This window comes from Bufo gargarizans, chromosome 5 (assembly GCF_014858855.1).
Source record: "Bufo gargarizans isolate SCDJY-AF-19 chromosome 5, ASM1485885v1, whole genome shotgun sequence".
Classification (NCBI taxonomy): domain Eukaryota; kingdom Metazoa; phylum Chordata; class Amphibia; order Anura; family Bufonidae; genus Bufo; species Bufo gargarizans.
In genome coordinates, this window is record NC_058084.1 from 452763157 (window position 1) to 452786205 (window position 23049).

The 23049-nt window shown below is 49.0% G+C and overlaps 1 protein-coding gene across 1 annotated transcript in view; it reads left to right on the forward strand.

Annotated features, from left to right (window-relative positions):
- Window positions 1-21867, forward strand: part of OLAH (oleoyl-ACP hydrolase) — a 44578-nt gene extending 22711 nt beyond the window's left edge. The window contains 6 exon segments of the mRNA XM_044294939.1: window positions 15308-15446; window positions 17326-17425; window positions 20190-20359; window positions 20789-20871; window positions 21590-21684; window positions 21686-21867. Coding sequence (XP_044150874.1) covers window positions 15308-15446; window positions 17326-17425; window positions 20190-20359; window positions 20789-20871; window positions 21590-21684; window positions 21686-21733 — 635 coding nt within the window. The 3' untranslated portion in view covers window positions 21734-21867.
- The last annotated feature ends 1182 nt before the right edge of the window (window positions 21868-23049 follow it).

The following is a 23049-nucleotide window of genomic DNA, read 5'->3' on the forward strand; positions in this document are numbered from 1 at the left end:
CCACCTTCTCTTTCACCTCGTAGGGACCTTGCCACCGTGCCAAAAACTTACTGTCAATGGTGGGGACTAGCACCAGTACCCGGTCACCCGGGTTAAATGTCCGGACCTGGGCACTCCGGTTGTATACCCGGCTCTGTGCCAGTTGGGCGGCTTCCATGTGTTCTCGGACGATTGGTAGGACGGTCTCTATACGGTCCTGCATCTTTTCTATATGCTCTATAATACTCTTGTGGGGGGTGGGCTGTTGCTCCCACGCCTCTTTTGCGATGTCCAGCAACCCTCTTGGCCGTCGACCGTATAATAGCTCGAAGGGCGAGAATCCCGTAGATGCCTGGGGCACTTCTCGCACTGCGAACAATACGTACGGCAGCAACAGGTCCCAATCCTTTCCGTCTTTGGCTACGGTTCTTTTAAGCATAGTTTTTAGGGTTTTGTTAAAGCGTTCCACTAGTCCGTCGGTCTGAGGATGGTATACGGACGTGTGCAACCGTTTAACCCCTAAAAGCTTGCAGAGCTCCCTCGTCACCTTAGACATGAAGGGCGTCCCCTGGTCGGTCAGGATCTCTTTTGGAATCCCCACCCTTGCGAACATACCCATGAGTTCTTTAGCTATGAGCTTAGCAGAAGTATGACGTAGTGGGATCGCTTCAGGATATCTGGTGGCATAGTCTAAGACCACCAAGATATGCTGGTGCCCTCTGGCCGACTTGTTTATGGGGCCTACCAGATCCATCCCTATTCTTTCGAAGGGGACCTCGATGATGGGCATGGGTACTAGGGGACTGCGATAGTGGGGCTGGGGGCTCGTCATCTGACACACTGGACAGGATTGGCAAAACCTTTTGACCTCCTCATAAACCCCGGGCCAATAGAACCTTTGCAGAATCCGCTCTTGGGTTTTTTTTTACGCCCAAATGTCCTCCCAGCACGTGGGAGTGGGCCAAGTCCAGTACCACACGGCGGTATGGCTGGGGTACCACCAGCTGCTCCACTACCTCGTGCTGCACTTTGTCCACCCTATACAGCAGGTCCTGGTTAAAAGCCAGATGGGGAAACACCGAGTCGGCCCCTGGGTGCTGAGCCACCCCATTTACCACTGTCACCCCTTCCCTCGCCCGTAATAATGTCGGATCCTGGAGCTGGGCGGTCCCGAACGTGTCACGGGATACCTCCAGGTCCGGGATGGACGGGGTTTCCACGGATTCGCCTGCCAACACCTCTAGGGGAAACCTATCGGGATGACACTCTACGGGTGATGTGGTGACCCCTACAGCTGGTATCCCTGCATCGGGATCCTCGGGCACTGGGCCCGATTGTCGTCTGTCCCTAAGGGAAGGCATATTGCTCTTCCACAGAGTCCAGAACAAAGGAAAATCCCTTCCCAGTATGGCGGCATAAGGGATTTGGCGTCCCACTCCGACGACATGCTGCACCTCTTTGCCCAACATGGACATGGTAACCCTGGCAGTGGGGTACTCCCGGCGGTCCCCATGGATACAGACAATGGACAGGGTTTGCTTCTCTGGGAGTGTCTCAGACACTAATGACTCATGCACTAGGGTCACCAGGCTCCCCGAGTCCAGCAAAGCATTAATCAGATGCCCATCGACCAAGACTTGGCACAGAGGTGGCATATCGGTGGTCGGCCTGGCATCCGCGGTACATACAGGCCGGGCAAAGAAAGAGGACCGGCGAGCGAACCCGCAGTCCATGGGTTCAGGTGTTTGAGGACAGTTCGCTGCCCTATGTCCCAGGCCGTGGCAGTGCCAACATTGAATCCCCGTGGTCCCTCCCCAGTCTCTCTTCCCTGGAGTAGGACTAGCCTTCCCCCCCCTTTGTGGACCCTGCGCCTGCGTTGAGTCCCGCACAAAGTCCTGGGTTGCCACATACTTCTCGACAAGGCTTACTAACTGATACAGGTTGCCGGGGTCTCCCTGACCAACCCAGCGCTGTATGGCCCTTGGCAGTGTGCGCACCAAACGATCAACCACCACCCGTTCCACCATCTGCGAGGGGCTCAATGTCTCAGGCTGCAGCCATTTTCTTACCAGGTGTAACAGGTCATAGGCCTGGGACCGAGCAGGCCGGGACTCGGAGAAGGCCCACCGGTAGACTCGATGTGCACGCACATAGGTATTAACCCCAAGACGAGCCAACACCTCCCCCTTCAGCCTCTTATAGCTTTTGGCTTCCTCCTGACTGAGGTCGAAGTAGGCCTTTTGTGCGTCTCCCACTAAAAATGGCGCCACTACTTCGGCCCACTGTTCTGCCGGTAACCTTTCCTGTTCCGCAGTGCGTTCGAAGACCATCAGGAACGCCTCGATATCCTCTTCGGGGCCCATCTTTCTTAACGCTGAGCGCACCTTATCCCGGGCAGCAGGTAGGATTGCGGTCCCCCCCGGGACGGCTTGTTGTTGTAACACCCGCATGGACTCCTGCATAGTCGCCAGTTGCTGGGCCAGTAGACTATTCAACTGCCGCTGGTCTCTCAGGGCTTCCTCATGTCTCCGAGTAGCCTCCTCATTACTTTGCACCAAGTGTCTAATAGCCTCCTCCATCTTGTCTGGAGCCACAAAACTTGCTGGCTTAATATATGACATACAGTCCAAACAGCACAATTTTCAGCCTCACTGCCGTTTGCCCGCTGAAGCCACCAATTGTGGGGATCCGCTCTGGTAGGCAGTGGTAGCGAGTGCAGTATAGAGGCAACACAGAATGGTCTTGGTGTAAAACACGATGCTTTGTTTATTCACACGGTGCATACAAGTGAAAGACGGTGCAGTTCATAGGGAGGGTGGTCACACACAACAGCAAAATAATAGTTCAAACACAGCAAGTCCCTGCTGCAGGCTACTTGAGGCCTGTTTCAGTCACATAAAGCAAAGTCTATTTAAAGCCAGGAGTAATGTCACCTTTTTCGTGAAGTAAGTCCATGGGTCCTGCTTCTAGCCACAGGACACGGATCCCTCCTGGTTTCAGCTGCAGGATCCTGCACAGTCCTCCACAGGCCTCAGCACACAGCCCAGCTGACCTCCACTTCTCACTCTCACAGCCAGAGAACACCGAAGCTTCACATTGCACACCACACCCTTGTTGCTGGTCAGGTTTTAACCCTTCCCTGCAAAACCTGGCCTGGACCGTGGGGAGACAGGCACCCGCCCGCATATCTGCCTGCTCCCAATAAGAGCCGGCCCGGATCCGCTGTGTTAACAGCATAACCGCTGCAATATGCACTTTTCTGGCTCTTACTCCACCGGTGCCAGGACCCCCGGTGGCACGTACCTGCCGTCTATTACCACCCCAGGTACTCTCCTACAAGGTCCATAGCGATTCGCTCAAACGGTACCTCGATGATCGGGAGAGGTACCAAGGGACTGCGGAAAAGGTGCTGGGGGCTAGTTGCCTGGCAGGTCGGGCAAGACTTACAGAGTTCGTCCACCTCTCTAAACACACTGGGCCAGTAAAACCATTGTAGTATCCAGTCCTGTGTTTTCTGAATTCTCAGATGACCCCCGAGAACATGTTGGTGGGCTAACTCAAACACGAGTTTGCGATAAGCCTGGGGCACCACCAACTGTTCAAAGGGTTCACCCCGCAGCTGGTTTACCCGATACAACATATCCTGATGAACCACAAAACGGGAGAACACCGACTCTGCCCCAGCTTGTTGTGGTTCACCATCTACTACATTTTCCCAGGCTCGGGATAGGGTTGGGTCCCGGTGTTGTGCAGTACCAAAATTATCGCCGGAGACATTGAGGTCTGCCAGCTCAGGCAAGTCCTCTACGTCTCCCTCTATTACACTCAGTGGGGTTGTCTCCCCCTCTTCCACCAAAGTGGCGGTCACCCCTACCTCTGGCCCTTCGGCCTCGGGTTCCCAGGGTTCTGGCCTCCCCCCAGAGCAAGGCCACTCTGCTGGGGTTACCCCTGTCTCATGGGTATCAGTCACTTTTGGAGCAGGCCACAGTTCCGGGAAACCCCGGAAGTCTCTTCCAATTATATTTTTTCTAGTGTAAGTTTGTGGCAACTGCCACTTCGTAAGTCTATCTGCCGCCCCCCCCTGGTTAGATACACCAGGGCGGTGGGATAGTCTTTTAAGTCCCCATGAATGCACATGACCCCGACTTTCCGGCCAGTATACTCAGCGGACCGTACCAGGGGAGCCCTTACTAGGGACACCAGACTCCCTGAGTACAGTAGGGCCTCCGCTGGAGTGTCTCCCACTTCCACCCTGCACAAGTGATTTAGAGTTTCTGGGGTACCCGCTGCACACAGCTTCCTGGCATATAACGACTGACGGAAGCCATAGTTCGTGTCCATGGATTCCACCTGTGGACAGTCAGCTTGTACATGGCCAGGCTCCCGACACCGCCAGCAGACTATCGGAGCCGGGTCCACAGGGGGTACATCCCAGGCGGGTTTGGTTGGCACAAGTCGCCAGGTCTGGGATGGAGATTTACGGGAATTGACTACCCCCCTCCCAAAAGAATACAGATTCCGGGTAGCCTCATAGCGTTCCACCAGGTAGACCATCTCAAGGGCATTACCTGGAGAGACCTGGTCGATCCATTGCTGGAGAAGGGTTGACAAAGCCCTCCAGAACATATCAGCCAACATTCTGTCCAGCATAGCCATGGGACTCAGCACATCAGGCTGTAGCCACTTTTGCAAAAGTCATAATGCTGGGGTCTCGTGGGCCCAGCCGGCTTAAACCCCCACTGATGTACCCTCTGGGCCTGGACCAACACATTTACCCCCAGTCTTGCCAAAATCTCACCCTTTACTTTTTGGTAGTCGGCCGCTTAATCGTCCGGCAAGTCGAAATACACCCACTGGGAATCGGATGACAGAAACGGAGCGACAACCTCAGCCCACTGGTCTCGGAGTAGCTTCTTCCTTGTGGCCACTTTCTCGTACATCACCAGGTAGGTTTTGATGTCGTCTGCGGGTTTCATCTTAGGAATTACCGCACGGACTGCCTTCCGGGCATCGTGGGCGCTCTGGGTTGCTCCTGCTGTCTGCAAAGCCATCACGTGTTGTAGCAGCAACTGGTTGCTCTCATGCTGCTGCTTGTTAGCCTCGCGTTGCTGCAGATTTGTCTCTCGCTGCTGCAGATTAGCCTCCATGAGGGTCTTCATAACAGCCTCCATTTTGTCTTGGGACACAAGTTGTAATACCGCTGGTTCGATGTATGACATACAACCGTGCCCAAAAATGCAAACCAAAAAATATTTTGGCGTTCACGCCAGCCTCACTGCTCTTGCCCGCATCCTCCACCAATTTGGGGGATTCACTCTGGTAGACAGGACAAGCGGATGCAGTATAGAGGCAAAGACCAGTTTGTAACTCAAAAACTTAAGTGTTTTATTCACACTTATGGCAACAAAACAGTACAACAGTCCATTTGCAGTTTTGGTGTTTGTTCACACCTAGACAGTTCATACAGCAAAAGAGTTACCTGTTATCCTAGGTGTTAGTTCACACCCGATCGGCATTGCTCAGGACAGAGCAGACCACCTACACAGCTCAGATACCAATCCAGCGATTGCCAGAGCTCCTCTGTTTATATATAGGACAGTCAAGACCCGGCCTGGAACGTGGGGAGTAGTCACCCACCCAGCACTTTGACTACTCCCAGTAAGAGCCGTCCCGGATCAGCTATTACAGCTATACTAAATAGCAAGGTGTCAAACAGCAACTGCTGCTGACACATGAAGACTAGCTCTTACTCCATCGAGGCCAGGAACCTCAGTGACACATACCTTCCGTCAACGACGGTCCCTTGCACATATACACAGACACACACAAACGTATAGACACATATAAACACACAAACACACATGCATATACACACATATAATCACACATATACACATACACTTATTTACTTACAGGTTGCAGGTTCTCTGTTGTCCTCTGATGTCTCTAAAGGACCTTCGATCATGTGACATAATGACATCATCAAAGGTCCTCTAGCCTATCTTTACTGCATTGTAAAGGTCCTTCATACTGGTATGTACACCTTTTCTAGTACAGTTCAGGTCAGGCCAGGCCCCCTTCAGATACAGTGACACCGGGGGCCCCGCCTGGCATGAATTGTACTTGAAAAGACACTGCTACCTGGCCCCCACTACACTCTGGTCCTGAAGCAGCTGCTTCCCCTGTAGTTACACCACTGGCAGCTGCTAAACCTCTAGTGCAGTACAGTATAACAGACAGTGGCAGTGGTGGGTCAGCGGCAGTGGTGGGTTAGCGGTAGTGGTGGCTCAGCGGCAGTGGTGGGTTAGCGGTAGTGGTGGGTCAGCGGCAGTGGTTCTTGAGCTGCAGCTTGTGAATGCAAGGACTAATTCAAGACTTATTCCAGAACCTATCGCACTCCCCTGCAGTAACCAGGCACGGCCACTACACAGTGTAATTCCAATGCCAGACCCTCGTCAGTCTGAGTCCTAAGGATGCAGCATCAATAGTTAAAGGGGTTATCCAGGGATTTTTTATTGATGACCTATAGGAAGGGATAAGTCAACAATATCAGATCTGTGGGGGTCCGACTCCTGGGACCCTGACCAATCAGCTGTTAGAGGTCTGCACTCTTTAAGCGCAGCAGCCTCTTACTAGGCCAGTGACGTCACTATACATCGTTCACATGGCCTAGTTGCAGCTCTGCCTCATTCAAGTCAATGGGCCTGAGCTGCAATACCAAGCACTGCCACTATACAATGGACGGTGCTGTGCTTGGAAAGCTGCCGTAGCCGGATGTGCTCACCAGAGCGCAGTGGCTCCCCAAACAGCTGATGGGACTTGGACCCCTTCCAATGTGATAATGATGACCTATCCTGAGGATAGGTCATATTATATATTACTGGATAACCCCTTTAATGAACGCCACCTCCTTTTCACATGGCTGATGAGTCGGGGTCCGTGGATAAGGCACTGTTATAAACCCCCTGCACAACCCCTTTAAAGTCCTGAAGAAAACTTTGCAGCTGCACAGTTTGGCAGGTTATTACTAGATGGGGGCCCCAATACAAAACCCTCATGTTTCCACCAGACTACAGAGCGGCTACAAAGAGTATAATGGACGCTTAGTAAAGGTTCATTACTCCTTCTGCAGCGCTTAATTGAACACTTGCTGACGAATTCCAGCTCTGTGGGACAGTGGGCATTCCCTGACAGGTTTGGGCGTTCCCAGGGTAGGGCTTAAATGCCAACTTATTATCTGGGGACCCTTCTAACGCAAAGGGATTGCCAAAACAGAACTCCCTTTAAGCGCAAAAACTTAAAGGATTGTGCATGATTAGAAAAACATGGCTGCTTTCAGAAACAGCGCCTCATCTGCACCCAGGTTGTGTTTGGTATTGCAGCTAAGCCGCATTCACTTCAATGAAGCTGAGCTGCTATATCAGACACAACCCATGGACCGGTGTGGAGCTGTTTTTTGTAGACAGCAGCCATGATTTTCCAATCAGTTAAACGGCATCTGTCAGCAGATTTGTGCCTATGACACTGGCTGACCTGTTACATGTGCGCTTGGCAGCTGAAGACATCTGTGTTGGTCCCATGTTCATATGAAAACATCATCACACCTGGACTTGTCAATCAAAGTGTTGAGGGCTCAGCAGTTACTGAGAGAGCAGAGCTTCTAGGTGTAATGGCAACGCCCCCGTTGCTCCTAGAGGCTCATTTGCATATATTAAAACTTCATTTTTCTCAGCAATGCGGGCACATATGAACATGGGACCAACACAGATGCTTTCAGCTTCCAAGCGCACATGTAACCGGTCAGCCAGTTTCATAGGTACAAAACTGCTGACAGATGCCCTTTAAAAGGGTTAAACTGTCCACACCCCTTCTTGGAGCATATGTGTGTCATAGATGGGGTCCACTTCTCTGGTCTCGCCTGCAGGGCAAATGTCTGGCTGTTTGCAAAGGCTCCATATGAAACGGCTGTCTGTGATGAAACAGAAACCAGCGCCACACTAGAAGCGTACCTGAACCCCTTCCTTTTATGTTTGTTGTTGCCTCCCACCCTCCTGCTCTGGGGTCTGCCATGTTTAAAATGCAGAAAAGCAGCTTAGGTTGTGACTAAAATCGGTGCTAATACCATAGTTACCGACTGTAAATTCGGGGCATTTAAGGCCTACCCTGGGAACGCCTAAACCTGTCAGGGAATGCCCACTTATGGGCCGGACTTACCATAGCCCCACCCGCTTTTCAGCTCAGGGCAGCCTAAACTTGCTGGTATTGTCACTGAAAATTAGGGACAGCCCCTGCAAATTCAGCACAGTTGGCACCTATGTCATACACGTGTCATGCTTTGCAGATTTAGGACCCGTTCACACTCGCTTTTTTGCAGGCAGATATTAGTACTGACTCTGTGTCAAAAAGCCGCCCGGTTGTCACATGGAATCCGCCTCCCATGGTTTTCAATGGGAGGCCATGCTGTCCTTTATGCGACCGCGGTTTATTTACACAACCACGCCACAGAACAGACGTTCTTTCTTTCTTGGCAAGACATCCGCAGAGACGGCGCTGGAAATTGTAGCGGGTGTTCATTCGCAGTTTAATTTTATTTAGGTTTGGGGCTGAACCACGAGCGGGTCGTGGTTTAATTTCATTAAATGAGGCTAAACCGTGAGCATGAAATCGCTAGGTAGAAACCTGAAGGGTCTGTGCTGCAGGATACATGGCGAATTTCCACCATGTGAACGGGGCCTAAAACGGTAACTCGTTGTTACCCATGGCATCCAATCACAGCGCAGATCTCATTTTTCAAGAGCAGAATATGAAATGAAAGCTGCACTGGGATTGGTTGCTATGGGCAATAGATGCTTTCCTTCTAGACCGTTTCATAAATCTGTCCTATAGTGGGGCAAATGGGGACAGACTCAGTTGAAATTAGCCCCATGGGGAGGGTGCACTGGTTACCTTACATGCAGGCCAAATTATATTACATTCTTACATATAAGAGGACATCATTACATTAGGCACGGAGGGCATTGTTTCAAAACTGTCTGTGTTGCCCATAGCAACCAATCGGAGCTCAGCTTTCTTGTCTTCAGCTGCTCTGGAAAAATGAAAGCTGCGCTCTGATAGGTTGCCATGGGCAATCAGGACAGTCTTTTTGATAAATGAGGCCCAGAGTGTTTGGAGCCAGGGCACAATGTCTGAGCTCCATGGAGAAGCCATTGTCTGTGTAACTTTATATCGGCATTCAGAGCTGGCAATTCTGGGGGTAGGGAAGCTGGAGACGCTTTTCAAAGAGCTCTCCGGTGAAAGAACAGAATGACTCGGGCTCCGGGGGCCCAACATTAGCATAGGAAACAAAGGCAAGCCGTGGACTTGGCACCCTGTGCTCAGCATTGGTGTGCTGGTCACATCACATATCTCTCCAGCAGAGAAGAAACCCTCTGTTTCCCAGTGAAAGACATCTGCCGTATATCCTCGGCTGGACACAATGCTGGCCTGTGCAACGCTACCATTTGCCGCTCAAGGTCTCAGGTCAAGATATCCAGTGTATTCAGATCAGGGCGTTTAGTGGGTCTTAATACCTGCGAGCGGCAATAATTCATTCCACGTCTCATCGCCCCTAGCCCCGGAGTTGTCCTCTTCTGCCGCATTAGTTATCTGCAATTATCTACCCTTAGGTCCTGCAAGGGTCACCCAGCTTTCCTGGAGTCCTGAAATGTAAATCTGTTTAGTGATGCAGCAGTACAAGAGCGGGGATATCGCTGTCTAACTAGCGGATCTGCTGGAATTCCACGGCAGCAAAATCCATACAGTTCCAAATGGTGCATCATTTGTTGCTGCAATTAATAATTTGTTGATGCTGCAGGTTTGCCTCAGATCTCCCCCTCTCCATAAGGGCTCATGCACACAAACGTACTTTTTCTCCATGTTCGTTCCGTTTTTTTTTGCAGCCCTTAAGCGGAACCATTCACTTCAATGGGGCCTTAAAAAATGTGTCTGCATGGCCGTGGCGCAAAAAAATGGAACGTCCTATTATTGTCCGCATTGCGGACAAGGATAGGACTATTCCATATAGCGGCCAACTGTTCTGTTCCGCAAAATGCGGAATGCACACTGCCATGTTTTGTGGATCCGCAATTTACAGACCGCAAATCAGCCAACGGTCGTGTGCATGAGTCCTAACAAAGGGTGAAATGTGCAACATAAGGGCACACCCACACATTTTCCATACACCAAAATCCATGAAAAAAAAATCACCTTCCATTGTTTTCAGTGAGAAATTCTCTCTGTAGACCATGCAGAGCGTTTTTTCTCCATGAGCAGATTTAAAATCCATAATGCCAAAAAAATAAAAGCCATGGGGGAGATTTATCAAAACTTGTGTAAAGGAAAACTGGCTTAGTTGCCCCTAGCAGCCAATCAGATTCCACCTTTTCCAAAGGAGCTCTGAAGAATGAAAGGTGGAATCTGATTGGTTGCTATGGGCATCTAGGCCGCCCGTTTTCCTTTACACAAGTTTTGATAAATCTCCCCCAATGTGTTCATTCTTCATGCAGTTTCCACACAGAAGTTCCCATGAGGAATCGATGGGAGGCCTAAGTACCGCATCAAAATCCACTTCAAACAGAAAACTGCATAAGGCTACTTTCACATCTGCGTTTTCCTTTCCTGTTTTGACATCTGGCCGAGGATCTCAAAACCGCAGGAAAACGCATCCGTTTGAATAATACAACAGACTGAATTCGTTCAGAACAGATCCAGTTGTATTATATTGAAAACTAGCTGAAGGACCTGGCTTCGCTCGGGTATATTTAATCTATTTCATTTAATGTTTGTGTGTGTCGTTAAAAGATATCAACACTATCCACTATAACAGTGACCTCTACAGCACCCCGCCCCCAAAACAGTGACCTCCAGAGCCCGTCACCCCTTAACACTGACCCCCCCACAATGCCTTGTCCCTTAAAATTGGACCTCCACAGCAGCCCACCCCCTTAACTTTGACCTTTACAGCAGCCTTCCCCTTTAACAGTGACTTTCACAGCATACCACCCCCTTGACAGTGACCTCCACTGGGGCCCGCCCCTTTAACAGTGGCCTTTACTGGATCAGGGGCGTGTCCTTTTGAACAGCTCACTCTAAGACAGCAGCACTGTGCTGTCTGAGCGTGAGCTGCAGGGAGAAAGTCACCCTCCCTCCCAGCCCTGCAGCTGACAGAAGTTGATTTTTACCTTAATTTTTTTCAATCTCCGTCCTGCATGCACTACTTTTGTCTCCGCTCCAAAATCATCTTCTGAGCGGAAACCTAACGGACCCCATTATAGTCTATAGGCTCCGTGTTACGAGAGGCAGACGGCGGGCTTCCTGTTCCCTGCGCCGCCGTCGGCCTCTGATATCGCGGCAGCCAGGGAATTCACGTCTCCTGTCTGCGCTCTCCTGTGTGCAGCGTCCCGGTTGCCATGGTGACGGAGGAAGCGGGACGTTCGGCCGCAATCCTCATGCAGGAACGGCCGACGCTCCTCGTTGCCATGGGGACCAGCTCAATTACTGTCAGGGAGGAGGGATCATGTGACACTGGCCACGTCACATGACCTCTTCCCTCCACTATTTAAACAGGCAACCTGCTGGCCACAGGTTGCCTGTGATTTTCGTCCTATAGGCTGTGTACTTTACTGTTATTAAGCTACCTCTGGAATTGACCCTTGATCCGCCTCTTGACACCTCTTCTGCCTGCTCCCTGTACCTTGACGCTACCTCTCGGATTTTGACCTTGGCTTGTTTACGGATTTGTCTTTGACTCTTCCCTTGTTCTGACGTGACCTCCTGGACTGACCTTGGCTAGTTGACCCGCCTCGCCTTCCGTTTTTGTTCTACCTCTTGTCCACTTAGTGTTACTTCTCAGTGGCTGTCCGCTTCCCTGCTGTCTCTTTCTCTCTGCTTGCACTTAGTAGGTTAGGGACTGTCGCCCAGTTGCGCTCCGTCACCTGGGGCGGGTGGTGCAAGTAGGCAGGGACAGGGGACCAGGTGGTTATAAGGGAAAATAATAGCATTCTGAATGCAGAATGCAAAGTAAAATAGTGATGGAGGGGTTAAAAATAAAAAAAAATTAACTCACCGAGTACACTTGATCGCGTAGTTGCGGATCTCTGTCTTTGTCACTACCAGAGCTTTGAGACGTTCTCACTGCTCTGTCTCTCCACCCCTGTGATGATGTCACTTAGAGTTTGGAGGTGTTCTCACTGTTCTGTTTCTCCGCCCCTGTGATGAGGTCTTTACTCCCAGCTGTTCCTCCTGCGTTTGATTTCCCTGCCTTTAAATCACCCCTCCTCCTATTGTAGGGCGTGGATTATATTTCTCATTTCAGTTGTAGCTCTGGCTTGAGTATCTTCACTTGTAAGCTATCAGTTCACTGGACCTGTGTTCTGCTGCAGCAAGCACTCCGGATATTGCCAGCTGTCCTTGGATCCGTCTTCTCTGCGGCTGCAGCTCCTTCAGCTAAGTGTGCAGACATTGTTGTGTACCTGGTTATTTTCTGACTGGATCTGAGGTGGCCACGGTTCCCTCCATATACTGAGCAGGGCACCGGTGGCCGTGCCCCTTCCACTATTGTAGTGGTTACAGTGGTCATCAGTCTTAGGTACGCGGGCATGCCTCGTTCCACCATTTGGATCCGGGCATGTGCTTTAGCAGCATAGGGAGAGCTTTGAGGGTCTGACAGGGGTCACCCTTTATCTTCCCTAGTTTGGGTCCGGTCAGTAGCTCTTTTTACTGTGTATGCTCTTGTTACTCTCAAACAGCCGTGACAGTCTTCTTCTGTAATGTTGAGCTGCCGGCTAAGGACCGGTGGTGACGTCACATCACATGATCCAATCACATGGTCCCTCACCATGGTGATTGGACCATGTGATGAGCACAGTGACGTCATCAAAGGTCCTATTCCTGTGCACAGCAAAGAAGAAGACAGTAGAGAAGCCGGGCTGCGCGATCAAGTGGATTACAATTTTTATTTTATTTTTAACCCCTCCAGCCTTATTGTACTATGCATTATGTATTAAGAATGCTATTATTTTCTCTTATAACTATGTTATAAGGGAAAAGGATACAATCTACAGAACACCTAACCCAAACCCGAACTTCTGTGAAGAAGTTCGGGTTTGGGTACCAAACATGCCGATTTTTCTCACGCATGTGCAAAACGCATTACAATGTTTTGCACTTGCGCGGAAAAATCGCGGATTTTCCCGCAACGCACCCGCATCTTATCTGGGCAAAAAACTTGACGCCCGTGTGAAAGAGGCCTTACAGTTCTGGAATGTATTAGATGACATTGACATAATGCTGCCAGTGTTATCCAATACATTCCAGAACTGTAAGGATTACATAGCATCATAAATCAATATAATGCTATGTGACCACGGCAGTGACGGGAGGTCAGGACGGGAGCTGCGCTGCGGACTAACGCTAGTCTGCAAGGGGCCTAAATGTAAAAGTAAATGATACTTCAAACCTACGCCAGCTCATAGCTTTCACAGCTTTACATTTCTAGCGCTCGGACAGCCTGGCATTGTGCCAGGCCTATTAGGAGGTCTGTGTCTCTTAATAAATTTGGCACATTCTGCGCCCTTAGACTTTATGCTGACTGGGTTTGTAGTGCTTGATAAAGGTCTCCAGCCGAAACGTTGCATCTGGAATAAATTTCCAACAGGACGTGCTGTCTCTTTTTTTTTTTCTACTGATGTGGATCAATTGATCAACTTTGGGGATGCTTACCACTCCGCCTGGAGACGTGCGCCCAACGCTGCACAAAGTTGGTGTGCTGTGCTCATTTATTTTTCAAACTCTGGGTTTGTAGCTCCGGTATTAGTACATCTGCCCCTACATTTTCAGTGCTAATACAACCATGTGAACATGCCTCAATTTACCATGCTGTCGTTTAAAATCCACTCCGCATGTCAAGTTACTGTATTTGTGGATTTACTTGCAGCAAATGTGCCGCATATACGCCATATTTCTCCGTACCCTTAGTGCTCATTCACACGAACGTATTTTGCGTTCCGTATACGGGCCATTTTGTGCGTTCCGCATGCGTTCCGTATACGGAACCATTCATTTCAATGGGTCCGCAAAAGATGCGGACAGCACTCTGTGTGCTGTCCGCATCCGTTGCTCTGTTCCGTGGCCCCGCAAAAATTATGAGTCCTGTCCTATTCTTGTCTGTTTTGCGGACAAGAATAGGCATTTCTATAATGGGCCTCCTGTTCCGTTCCGCAAATTGCGGAAGGCACCCGGGCGGCATCAGTTTTTTGTGGATCCGCAACTTGCGGACCGCAAAAAATGGCACGGTCGTGTGAACAAGCCCTTAAAGGGGTTTTCCAAGACTTTAAGGCCCCTTGCACATGACCGTATGGCTTTTTCAGTATTTTGCGGTCCGCGTGCATTCCGTTTTTTGGGGAACGGAACATCTGGCCCCTAATAGAACAGTACTATCCTTGTCCGTTTTGCGGACAATAATAGGACATGTTCTATTTTTGAACGGAACGGTAAAACGGAAATACGGAAACGGAATGCATATGGAGTACATTCCGGTTTTTTTTGCGGACCCATTGAAATGAATGGTTCCGTATACGGAACGCAAAAAACGGAACGTAAACGGAAAAAAAAGTTTGTGTGCATGAGGCCTAATACTGATGACCTAGCCTCTGGATAGGTCATCAGTATTTGATCGGTGGGGCTCCGACACCGGGGACCCTGGTCGATCTGCTGTTTGACAAGGCACCGGTGTTCGCAGTAGTGCCGTGGCCTTCTCACACCTTTTCCTGGGCCAGTGACATCGCATTCATCGGTCATGTGGCCTAGGCGTGGGGCTGGAGCGCTGGTGCTTTCTCAAACAGCTGATAGGTGGGGGTCCCGGGTGTCAGACCCCCACCGATCAGATACTGATGACGTGGAAGACCCTTTTAAGCCTGTCATACACATTACATTAATGTTGGTCGGACCCTGCGATTTGTCGCCGTAGACTTTTCAGACACTGATCAGCGGAGGGGTGACAGGAGTCGGAGTCCTATCGATCAGACATTGATAACAGATCCTCAGGATAGGTCATCATTATTGTACTCCTGGAAAACCTTTAACCCTTCCTATATAATTGGCCTTAGGGTGCTCGTTCATGGTACAGTACGGCTGCACACGTCTCATGTGGGTTACTGCTAACTGCCGGGTGCCCCCCTTTATTTCATATGGCGAGTACAGGTGCAGCCTGACAATTAGTAGTAACCCCCAGCCGGACCGCACCGCGTATAGGCGCACTGTGTGTGATTTATCTGACTACTTGTCTTTCCAGTCTGCTCAATCCGCCTTCCAGGAAGAGAGTCCCGGTATTCAGAGCCATTTTCTACCAGCATGGACCAAATAGTCGATGAAGTGGCTGCTGTATTGTTACCGCAACTGCAGGAAAATAATTTTGCTTTCTTCGGCCACAGGTAAGTAGTTCTGATATCACATTCAATGGACCTATCAGAAGGAGCTGAGTGACGTCCATGGTTATGGTGTGGTGTATTAACCGTGAAGAGTCTGCCCCCTACAAGAGCAGCTGCTGATGTCCTGTTTGGTGGCCAAAGTATATGGACCTCCCTCCTTGTTACCGGGTTCAGCCACTGCAGCCATTCTTCGAAGTTGAATATCTGGTAAATGTTGAATCGGTAGAGGTCCAACCCTTCGGACCTCCATTGATCTTTTATATTTTGGGACCTCCGTACCCAGTGCTCCCTCCTGTGGACATCTTCTGTGACAGGTAGGAGCTGTATGAAGCGATGGCCAAGTATGCACACAGTGCGCTGCACATACACGGAGTGAGCATGCTCTGCTGCTTGTGTATCTCCATAGACTTCTGAGGAGCAGGGTATCCCAATGCTCGACCATTGCGCTATACACCCCCCCCCCCCCCCCCACATGGTTGCAAAAATGCATGAAACAAGAAACCCATGTAAAGACAGCCTTTGGCCTCATCCACACAACCGTATCTGTTTTGCGGTCCGTTTTGCATGTCCTGTTCTGGTCCGGAAAGTCCAAACTGCGGACCCCTTGAAGTCAATAGGTCCTCTAAAGAATGCGGATGGCACACGGACCGTATTCGTATTTTGCAGAACGCAAAACGGATACTGTCGTTTGCATGAGGCCTTATAGCATCAAAGGCAAGGACCAATTCCACTTAGTACTCATGGTTTTAGGACGATGGATGTGCTGATCAGGGGTTCACATACTTTTCACTATGAAGCGCTAAGCACTAGAGAAATTTGAGTTAAAGCAGTTATTATGGGGGCAGACATTTTTCCTTTGGATGAACACTCCAATCATCCTCAGTTATGCAAGGCGCAGTGAAAACCCCCGTTCCCCCCAAAAAAACTACTCGCCTTTAAAATGTCCCGCCATTCCCACCCTTCTGCTCCGATCCCCGCCGAGCCTGTATTAATTAAATCACGTTCATTGCTCCCGTGCCCGCTACAGCCAATAACTGGCTGGCTACAGCATCACGTGACATGTGAACGAGGATCGGAGTTGTGGGCACTGGAGGAGCAGCATAGGACCGATAGGACATTGTAACGGGGAGTAAGGATTTTTTATTTTTCTAATGTTACACTGCCCCTTGCTCTCTGCATAATTTTAGTAAATCTTGGATAACCCCTCTCAGTGAATGAAATGCTAGCAGTGTGTAGTAAGGGTACTGAGGGGTGGTGACCAGTTGGGGGCGTGTCCCTGCACAGTCTCACTCTATCCAATCAGTGCTGCGATTGTCAGACTGTGCAGCGACACCTTCCCCCAACTGGTAACACCCCTCTGACTTGCTAGCAGTCTGCAGTAAGGGTACATTCATAACTTCTAGTAGAAATAATAAAGGAATGGCACAACATAGAGACATAGGAATAGAGGCTCCAGAATTGGTATTACATGGGGGATACATGTAGCTATTAAAACAGTCCGCTTTAAGTGGATGTAATCCGGGAGCCCTAGATAGTATAAATGGCAGTGGCCCCTTAGGTTTTGGCCACAAATGGCTGTCATGGGTGTGTTTCGGCCACAGGGTGTTTGCGGCAGTGTTACAGGACTGTGTCACTGCTTCCGATGCCGTGTCAGCTCATCATCCAGAGCCATGTCGTCTTATGAAGTCTTCATCTATTTAACAGAATAAAACCGCATTGTGCGATTAACTCTAGAGTCCGGCGGAAGCTTGTGCTGCGCATGGCAGGATTATTTCTCCAGCTCCTTCATGTGTCCATTGTTAGCATCTGCCCATCGTACATCACATTTGCCACTTTCCTGACGGTCGGAAGCATTTATGATTTGTTTTCTTTTTCTTCACAGCTTTGGGTCCTTCACTAGTTTTGCTACCGCACTTAGACTTAAGGAGAAATATGGTCTGGAGCCCGTGCATATGTTCGTGTCTGGAGCGCCTGCGCCTCATGTGAGTCTTAGGGGACATTCACACACAGTAGATCTCCCAATGCATCTGACTGTGGATGTTTCTGCATTGTGTGCATAGATTTCTGAGAAGCTACGTTCAGATGGATGGGACGGTAGCAGATATTTCTGCCGCATGAGAATATACCATTGTACACAGGTGTAAAACCGCTAACACCTGAGTAGTCCCTAATATATTCAGCTGTCAGCTGAAGGGTCATAACACCCAAGCCCTGTACACGTGCACAGTCTGCTCCGCAAAAGGATCGGGTGTGGCTTTCCACATCCCTGATTCTTCATTCTCCCGACATCATCTGTTGGGGAAGGGCCAGGAGTCCCCCATACGCATTGGCGTACTTGACGGATTCAGAAGATGTTACTCTGTGCGTGGCCACGTTTAGGATAGGAAAGGTTCAGGATGACCCACATTGTCTATCCAACTTGTAGGATTAGCATATTGGGCAAACATTTAGCCATGGCCACAGAGATATCATCCGTACACTATCTGCTGATGTAGGTCAACCTTATCTTCTGACATGTCCTATGTCATTGGAAAGCGATAGACCTCTGTTGTATTAAAGATTCTGCCAATCTTGAGGACATCAGTCACTCAAATCATTGACACCCACCCATTTCTAAAAAGTCTACATAAGATTTATTTCGGGGGAAAATGTTCCTGCTCCATTGTCTGCATCAGTTGAGACTGTCTCCCAGTCCTGTCTTTCCCACTTTGTCGACCAACTTAATATGCGGCCACTGATGTTCTACTTCATGCCAGCGTAATATTTTGTTTTCACCACTGCGATGTCCTCCTGTTTTGTCCTCGATTTTAGACACTGTCATTTAACGTCCAATGAGTTGAGTTCATCTTCTTCCTGATGAGCTACTGTGAAATGTGTTGGAGGGACTGAACCTAGGGTTTATGCAGGGATGCTCTGACAATACTTGGGGTGGTCTTGTCAGGACGTCACCTCTAACTGGTATTCAGGTCTGAGAGACAGAAATATCGGCTAGGTTAGGAACTTCTGCACGTTCATGCTGTGGGTTGTTGCCTTCAGAACTGGGTTGTCTGTAAGCTCTACCCTCCGTGGCTTAAAGGGGTTTTCAAATATTGCTGGGCCAATGCTGACCTTTCCTCAGGATAGGTAATTAATATCAGATCGGTGGGGGACCGACTCCCGACACCCCTGTCAATCAGCTGTTGTCTTCCACGGCCTGTGTTGTCACTTCCATTCGTTTCACATGGCCTTTGTGCGGCTCAAATCCATTTGATCTACAGTACGAAGCAGTTCAACTATACAGTGTACGGTGCCGCGTTTGGGATACTAATCGGCGAAGGTGCTAGGAACATCTGATCGGCGAAGGTGCTAGGAGTCGGACCACCACAGATCTGATACTGATGACCATCCTGAGGATAGTCGAAGATGAACAGCACTCCTTAGTATAAGTGTAGAGGGTGCTCGTCTCCAGGGGGGTGGTAAAATTCCCCAAAGGTAATGTGAACAATAAAGATGAAAAAAATAAAAAAACGGAGAAGCGTGCACGCGCATCTGGATTTAAATTCCACAAGTTTGGATGTGCTGTTTTCTTTTTTTTTATTTCTGTTTTTTAATTTTGTATTTTTATTTTTTAATCTTTATTGTTCATCCTGAGGATAGCTCATCAATATTTAACTCCCAGGAAATCCCTTTAATGAACAGACTCTAATATACAGACTTAGGGCTTGTTCACACGACCGTGTGAAGCCCGTGCCTGTGCTGTGGTCCGCAATACACGGGCACCTTCCGTGGGGCAGCCGCATGGGGATCGCAGACCCATTCACTTGAATGGGTCCGCAATCCCTCCGTTCTGCAAAAAGATAGAGCATGTTCTATCTTTTTGCGGTGCAGAGGCACAGAACGGAACCCCAGAAAGCACTCCGTAGTGCTTCCGTAGTGTTCCGTTCTGCATCTCCGGAATTGTGGACCCATTGAAATGAATGGTCCGCATCCGTGATGCGGAATGACGACGGAACGGTGCCCGTGTATTGCGGATCCGCAAATGCGGTCCGCAATACGGGAACGGGACACCAACGGTCACGTGAACAAGCCCTTAATTTACTGATCCATTCAGTATCTCCAAGTCTACTTTGGTACCCCTCTAACCCTCCATCCGCTCCCTGCCTGCTGCCTTTGTCCTAGCATTTTCTATACTAAGAGGAAAATGAAAGGGATTTCTCCCAGACAAACCTTATTCTTAGAATAAGCAATCGATGTTGGATCCTGGGGGTCTGTCCTTCAGGACCCCCTCCAATCAGCCCATTGAATCTGATGAGCTGTTATGTCTGTGCAAACAATGAAGAGGATTCAGGATTTTCAGGCCTGTCATTTAATAGTACCGATCGCTGGTGGTCCCAGAAGTCAGACCCCCACCAAACGCTGATGGCCGATCCTATTCTGAGAGTAGGCCATCACTATTTAATCAACAGGGGTTCGACACCTCGCGCCCCTGCCAGACAGCTATTCTGCAGTAGCTTCATCATCAGAAATGCTCCCATTTACTGAAGTGAATTGGAGCCGTGCGTCACCTACCTGCACAACGGATGGAGCTGTGTGGTTTGGGCTTCAGAGGGTACTGCAGAACAGCTGATCGGTGGGTGTCAGACCGCCATGATCAGATACTAGCATAGGCCATCATTTGTAAAGGGTTGTGAACCTCTCTAAGATGGTAGGGGGTTCTTGCAATGCTTAATCCTAAAAAAACATTATAAATATTTCTGCTCTCTGTAGGCCGTATCTCGTTACTCATCTGAAAAAAAATCTAAGCTGAACGACGAAGAATTTCTGAAGTGGTTGTCTACCGCGGGGGGAACGCCGCCCGAAATTCTGGAGAACAAGGAAGCCATGCAGCTCTTCCTCCCGCCGCTGAAAGCTGATCTGAGAGTTGTTGATAGCTATGTGTGAGTTCTTATTATACTGTAGTTCCCCCCAGAATTCCCTTATGTAGATTGTGGTTTTTGCTGGAAAAAAAATATAAATGCGGTTTCCAGATGTTAGTTTGAAAGTCTATGGAAGATATGAAAGACAGGGCAGACAAGCCTCACGGTGTATTTTTCCCAATTCTTGGTTTTTTTTTTTTTTTTTTGCCTTTTGCCTTTTTTTTTTTTCTGACAGTTATTCATCCCCTTCTCTTGTAGGGGGAAAAAAGCGTTTGAACAAAAAACAACCATTCAAATATTTGTTTTGCAAAATAAAACACTAAAAACCACATAAAGTGCACAATAAAACAAAGGCAGAGCAAAATGGGGCCCTTAACGTGATTTTAAGAGGACCTGTGTCTGTGTCATTGTATGAGATACTTACTAGGAATGATCTTTCTGACTCCGCAGCTATGATAAGCCAGCCTCCCCTCCCCTTACTTGTGGCCTGACGTGCTTTGATGGGACAGAAGACATCCCTCGTGACTTGGCCGGTAAGTTTGCCTTGGGGTCGGCTACAGTACAAGGCTATGTCCACCTTTCCAACCATTTTATTAATTGCTAAAATCAACTGTTTTGTGTTCATAGCCCCTATGCAGACCTATGTGTCTCTATGGTTACCAACTTTAAAAAATATATATTTGTTTGTTTTTGATGACCTATCCTCAGGCTAGTCATCAATATCTGATGGGTGGGAGTCGGACTTCTGACACCCCCACCGATCAGCTCTTTGAAGTGATTGTAGTGAGCACATCAAGCACAGCGCCGTACATTGCATAGTGGCTGTGCTTGGTATTGCAGCCCAGACCCTTTCACTTGTATAACACTAAGCTGCAAATAGGCTTTGTGACCGATGAACGTGACATCATTGGCCAAGGAAAAGTTCACTACTGCTACGAAAATGAAAGGTAGTGATGCCGGGAGTCGGACACCACCGATCAGTTGTTGCTGACCTATCCTGATATTCTACTCCTGGAAAAAAAATAAATTTTTAAAAACAGTGGTCTTTGGGAAAGTTATGTCTATAGCTTGGCAGTTAAATAGCTGGATGAGATTTTTTATTTTTTTTGTAAAGAACAGACCTTTCTAATCTCATATAACAATCAATGTCATCCTCCCTTCATTGCATATTTTGGGGGGCAGAACCCTGGAATACTAAACTGTAAAATGCAATTGTTGAAGATATTTATTCCTTGTGTTTTTTGCTTACAGTTTGGAAGGAGCTCACAAGTGGAGACTTCAACATTCACATGCTGCCAGGGGGACATTTCTACTTAAAGGACCCACAAAATGAGGCATCGCTAATAGGCCTACATGTCAAAATATTTAGGAGGGACAGGAATGGACTATTTTTAAAGTTTATCTTCTGTGGCTGTGAAAACTGCAGGACTTTAACTGTAAGGCCTCATGCACACGACCGTAGTTATGGTCCGCATCCGAGCTGCAGTTTTTGCGGCTCGGATGCGGACCCATTCACTTCAATGGGGCCGCAAAAGATGCGGACAACAATCCGTGTGCTGCCCGCATCCGTTGCTCTGTTCCGAGGCCCTGCAAAAAAAAATATAGCATGTCCTATTCTTGTCTGTTTTGCGGACAAGAATAGGCATGTCTACAATGGGCCGCCCGTTCCGTAAATTGCGGAAGGCAAACGGGCGGCTTCCGTTTTCTTTTTCGCGGATTCGCGGTTTGTGGACCGCCAAAAAACATCACTGTCGTGTGCATGAGGCCTTAAGGGGGAATCCAGTGAAATCATCCTCTGATCTGTCATAGAAAAGTGATGTCTGATCGTTGACCACCACAGCCTTCCATGAATGAAGGTGCTCTACAGAGTCCTTAAAGGGAACTTGTCACGTTGAACATGGTGTCTGAGCTGCAGGCTATAGAGCAGGAGGAGCTGAGCACAGTGATGTATAGTTTTATGGGAAAAGATCAGTAAAACTTGTATTTTATTCATTTATATCTCTGCTCATTTCCCCTATGACAGTGTATATAGAGATAGCTGTCAATCACTGATGGGACCGCCTCCTGGACTTCAAAGCCCAGAAAGAGCAGGAATATAAATGTATAAAATACATGTTATACTGAATCTTTTCCCATAAAACTATACATCACTCTGCACAGCTCCTTCTGCTCTATAACCTGCTGCCTGCAGATTTTCTTGCATTTTCATGTTGACTGGTTCCCTTTAAATCCCTCTGCATAAGGCCTCATGTACACGGCCGTTGCCTAGCCTGGGTCCGCAATACACTGGCACCAGCCGCGTGCACCCTGCATCATGCATGCACTTGAATAGGTCCGCAATCTGGAAGGTCGGTGCGGAACAGAGGCACAGAACCCCATGGAAGCACCACAAAGTGCTTCCATGGGGTTTCTGTCCGTGCCTCCGCATCACAAAAAAGTAGATGGTACTGCGGACCATCGGATGCTGATCGCGGATCCCATTCAAGTGAACGGGTCCGTGTCCGCATGAGGCGGCCCTGCGGTCGGTGCCCGTGCATTGCGGACCGGAAATCGCGGTCCGCAGCACGGGCCTGGCCGGCACACATTTGTGTGCATGAGGCCTAACTAATGTGGGGCATGGCCTGTATTTCAGGTATTTTTTTGGTGCAATTTGAGGCAGAATTCGAGTGCATTTTGCTTAGTAAATCTTCATTGTGTCAGATTTTTTATGA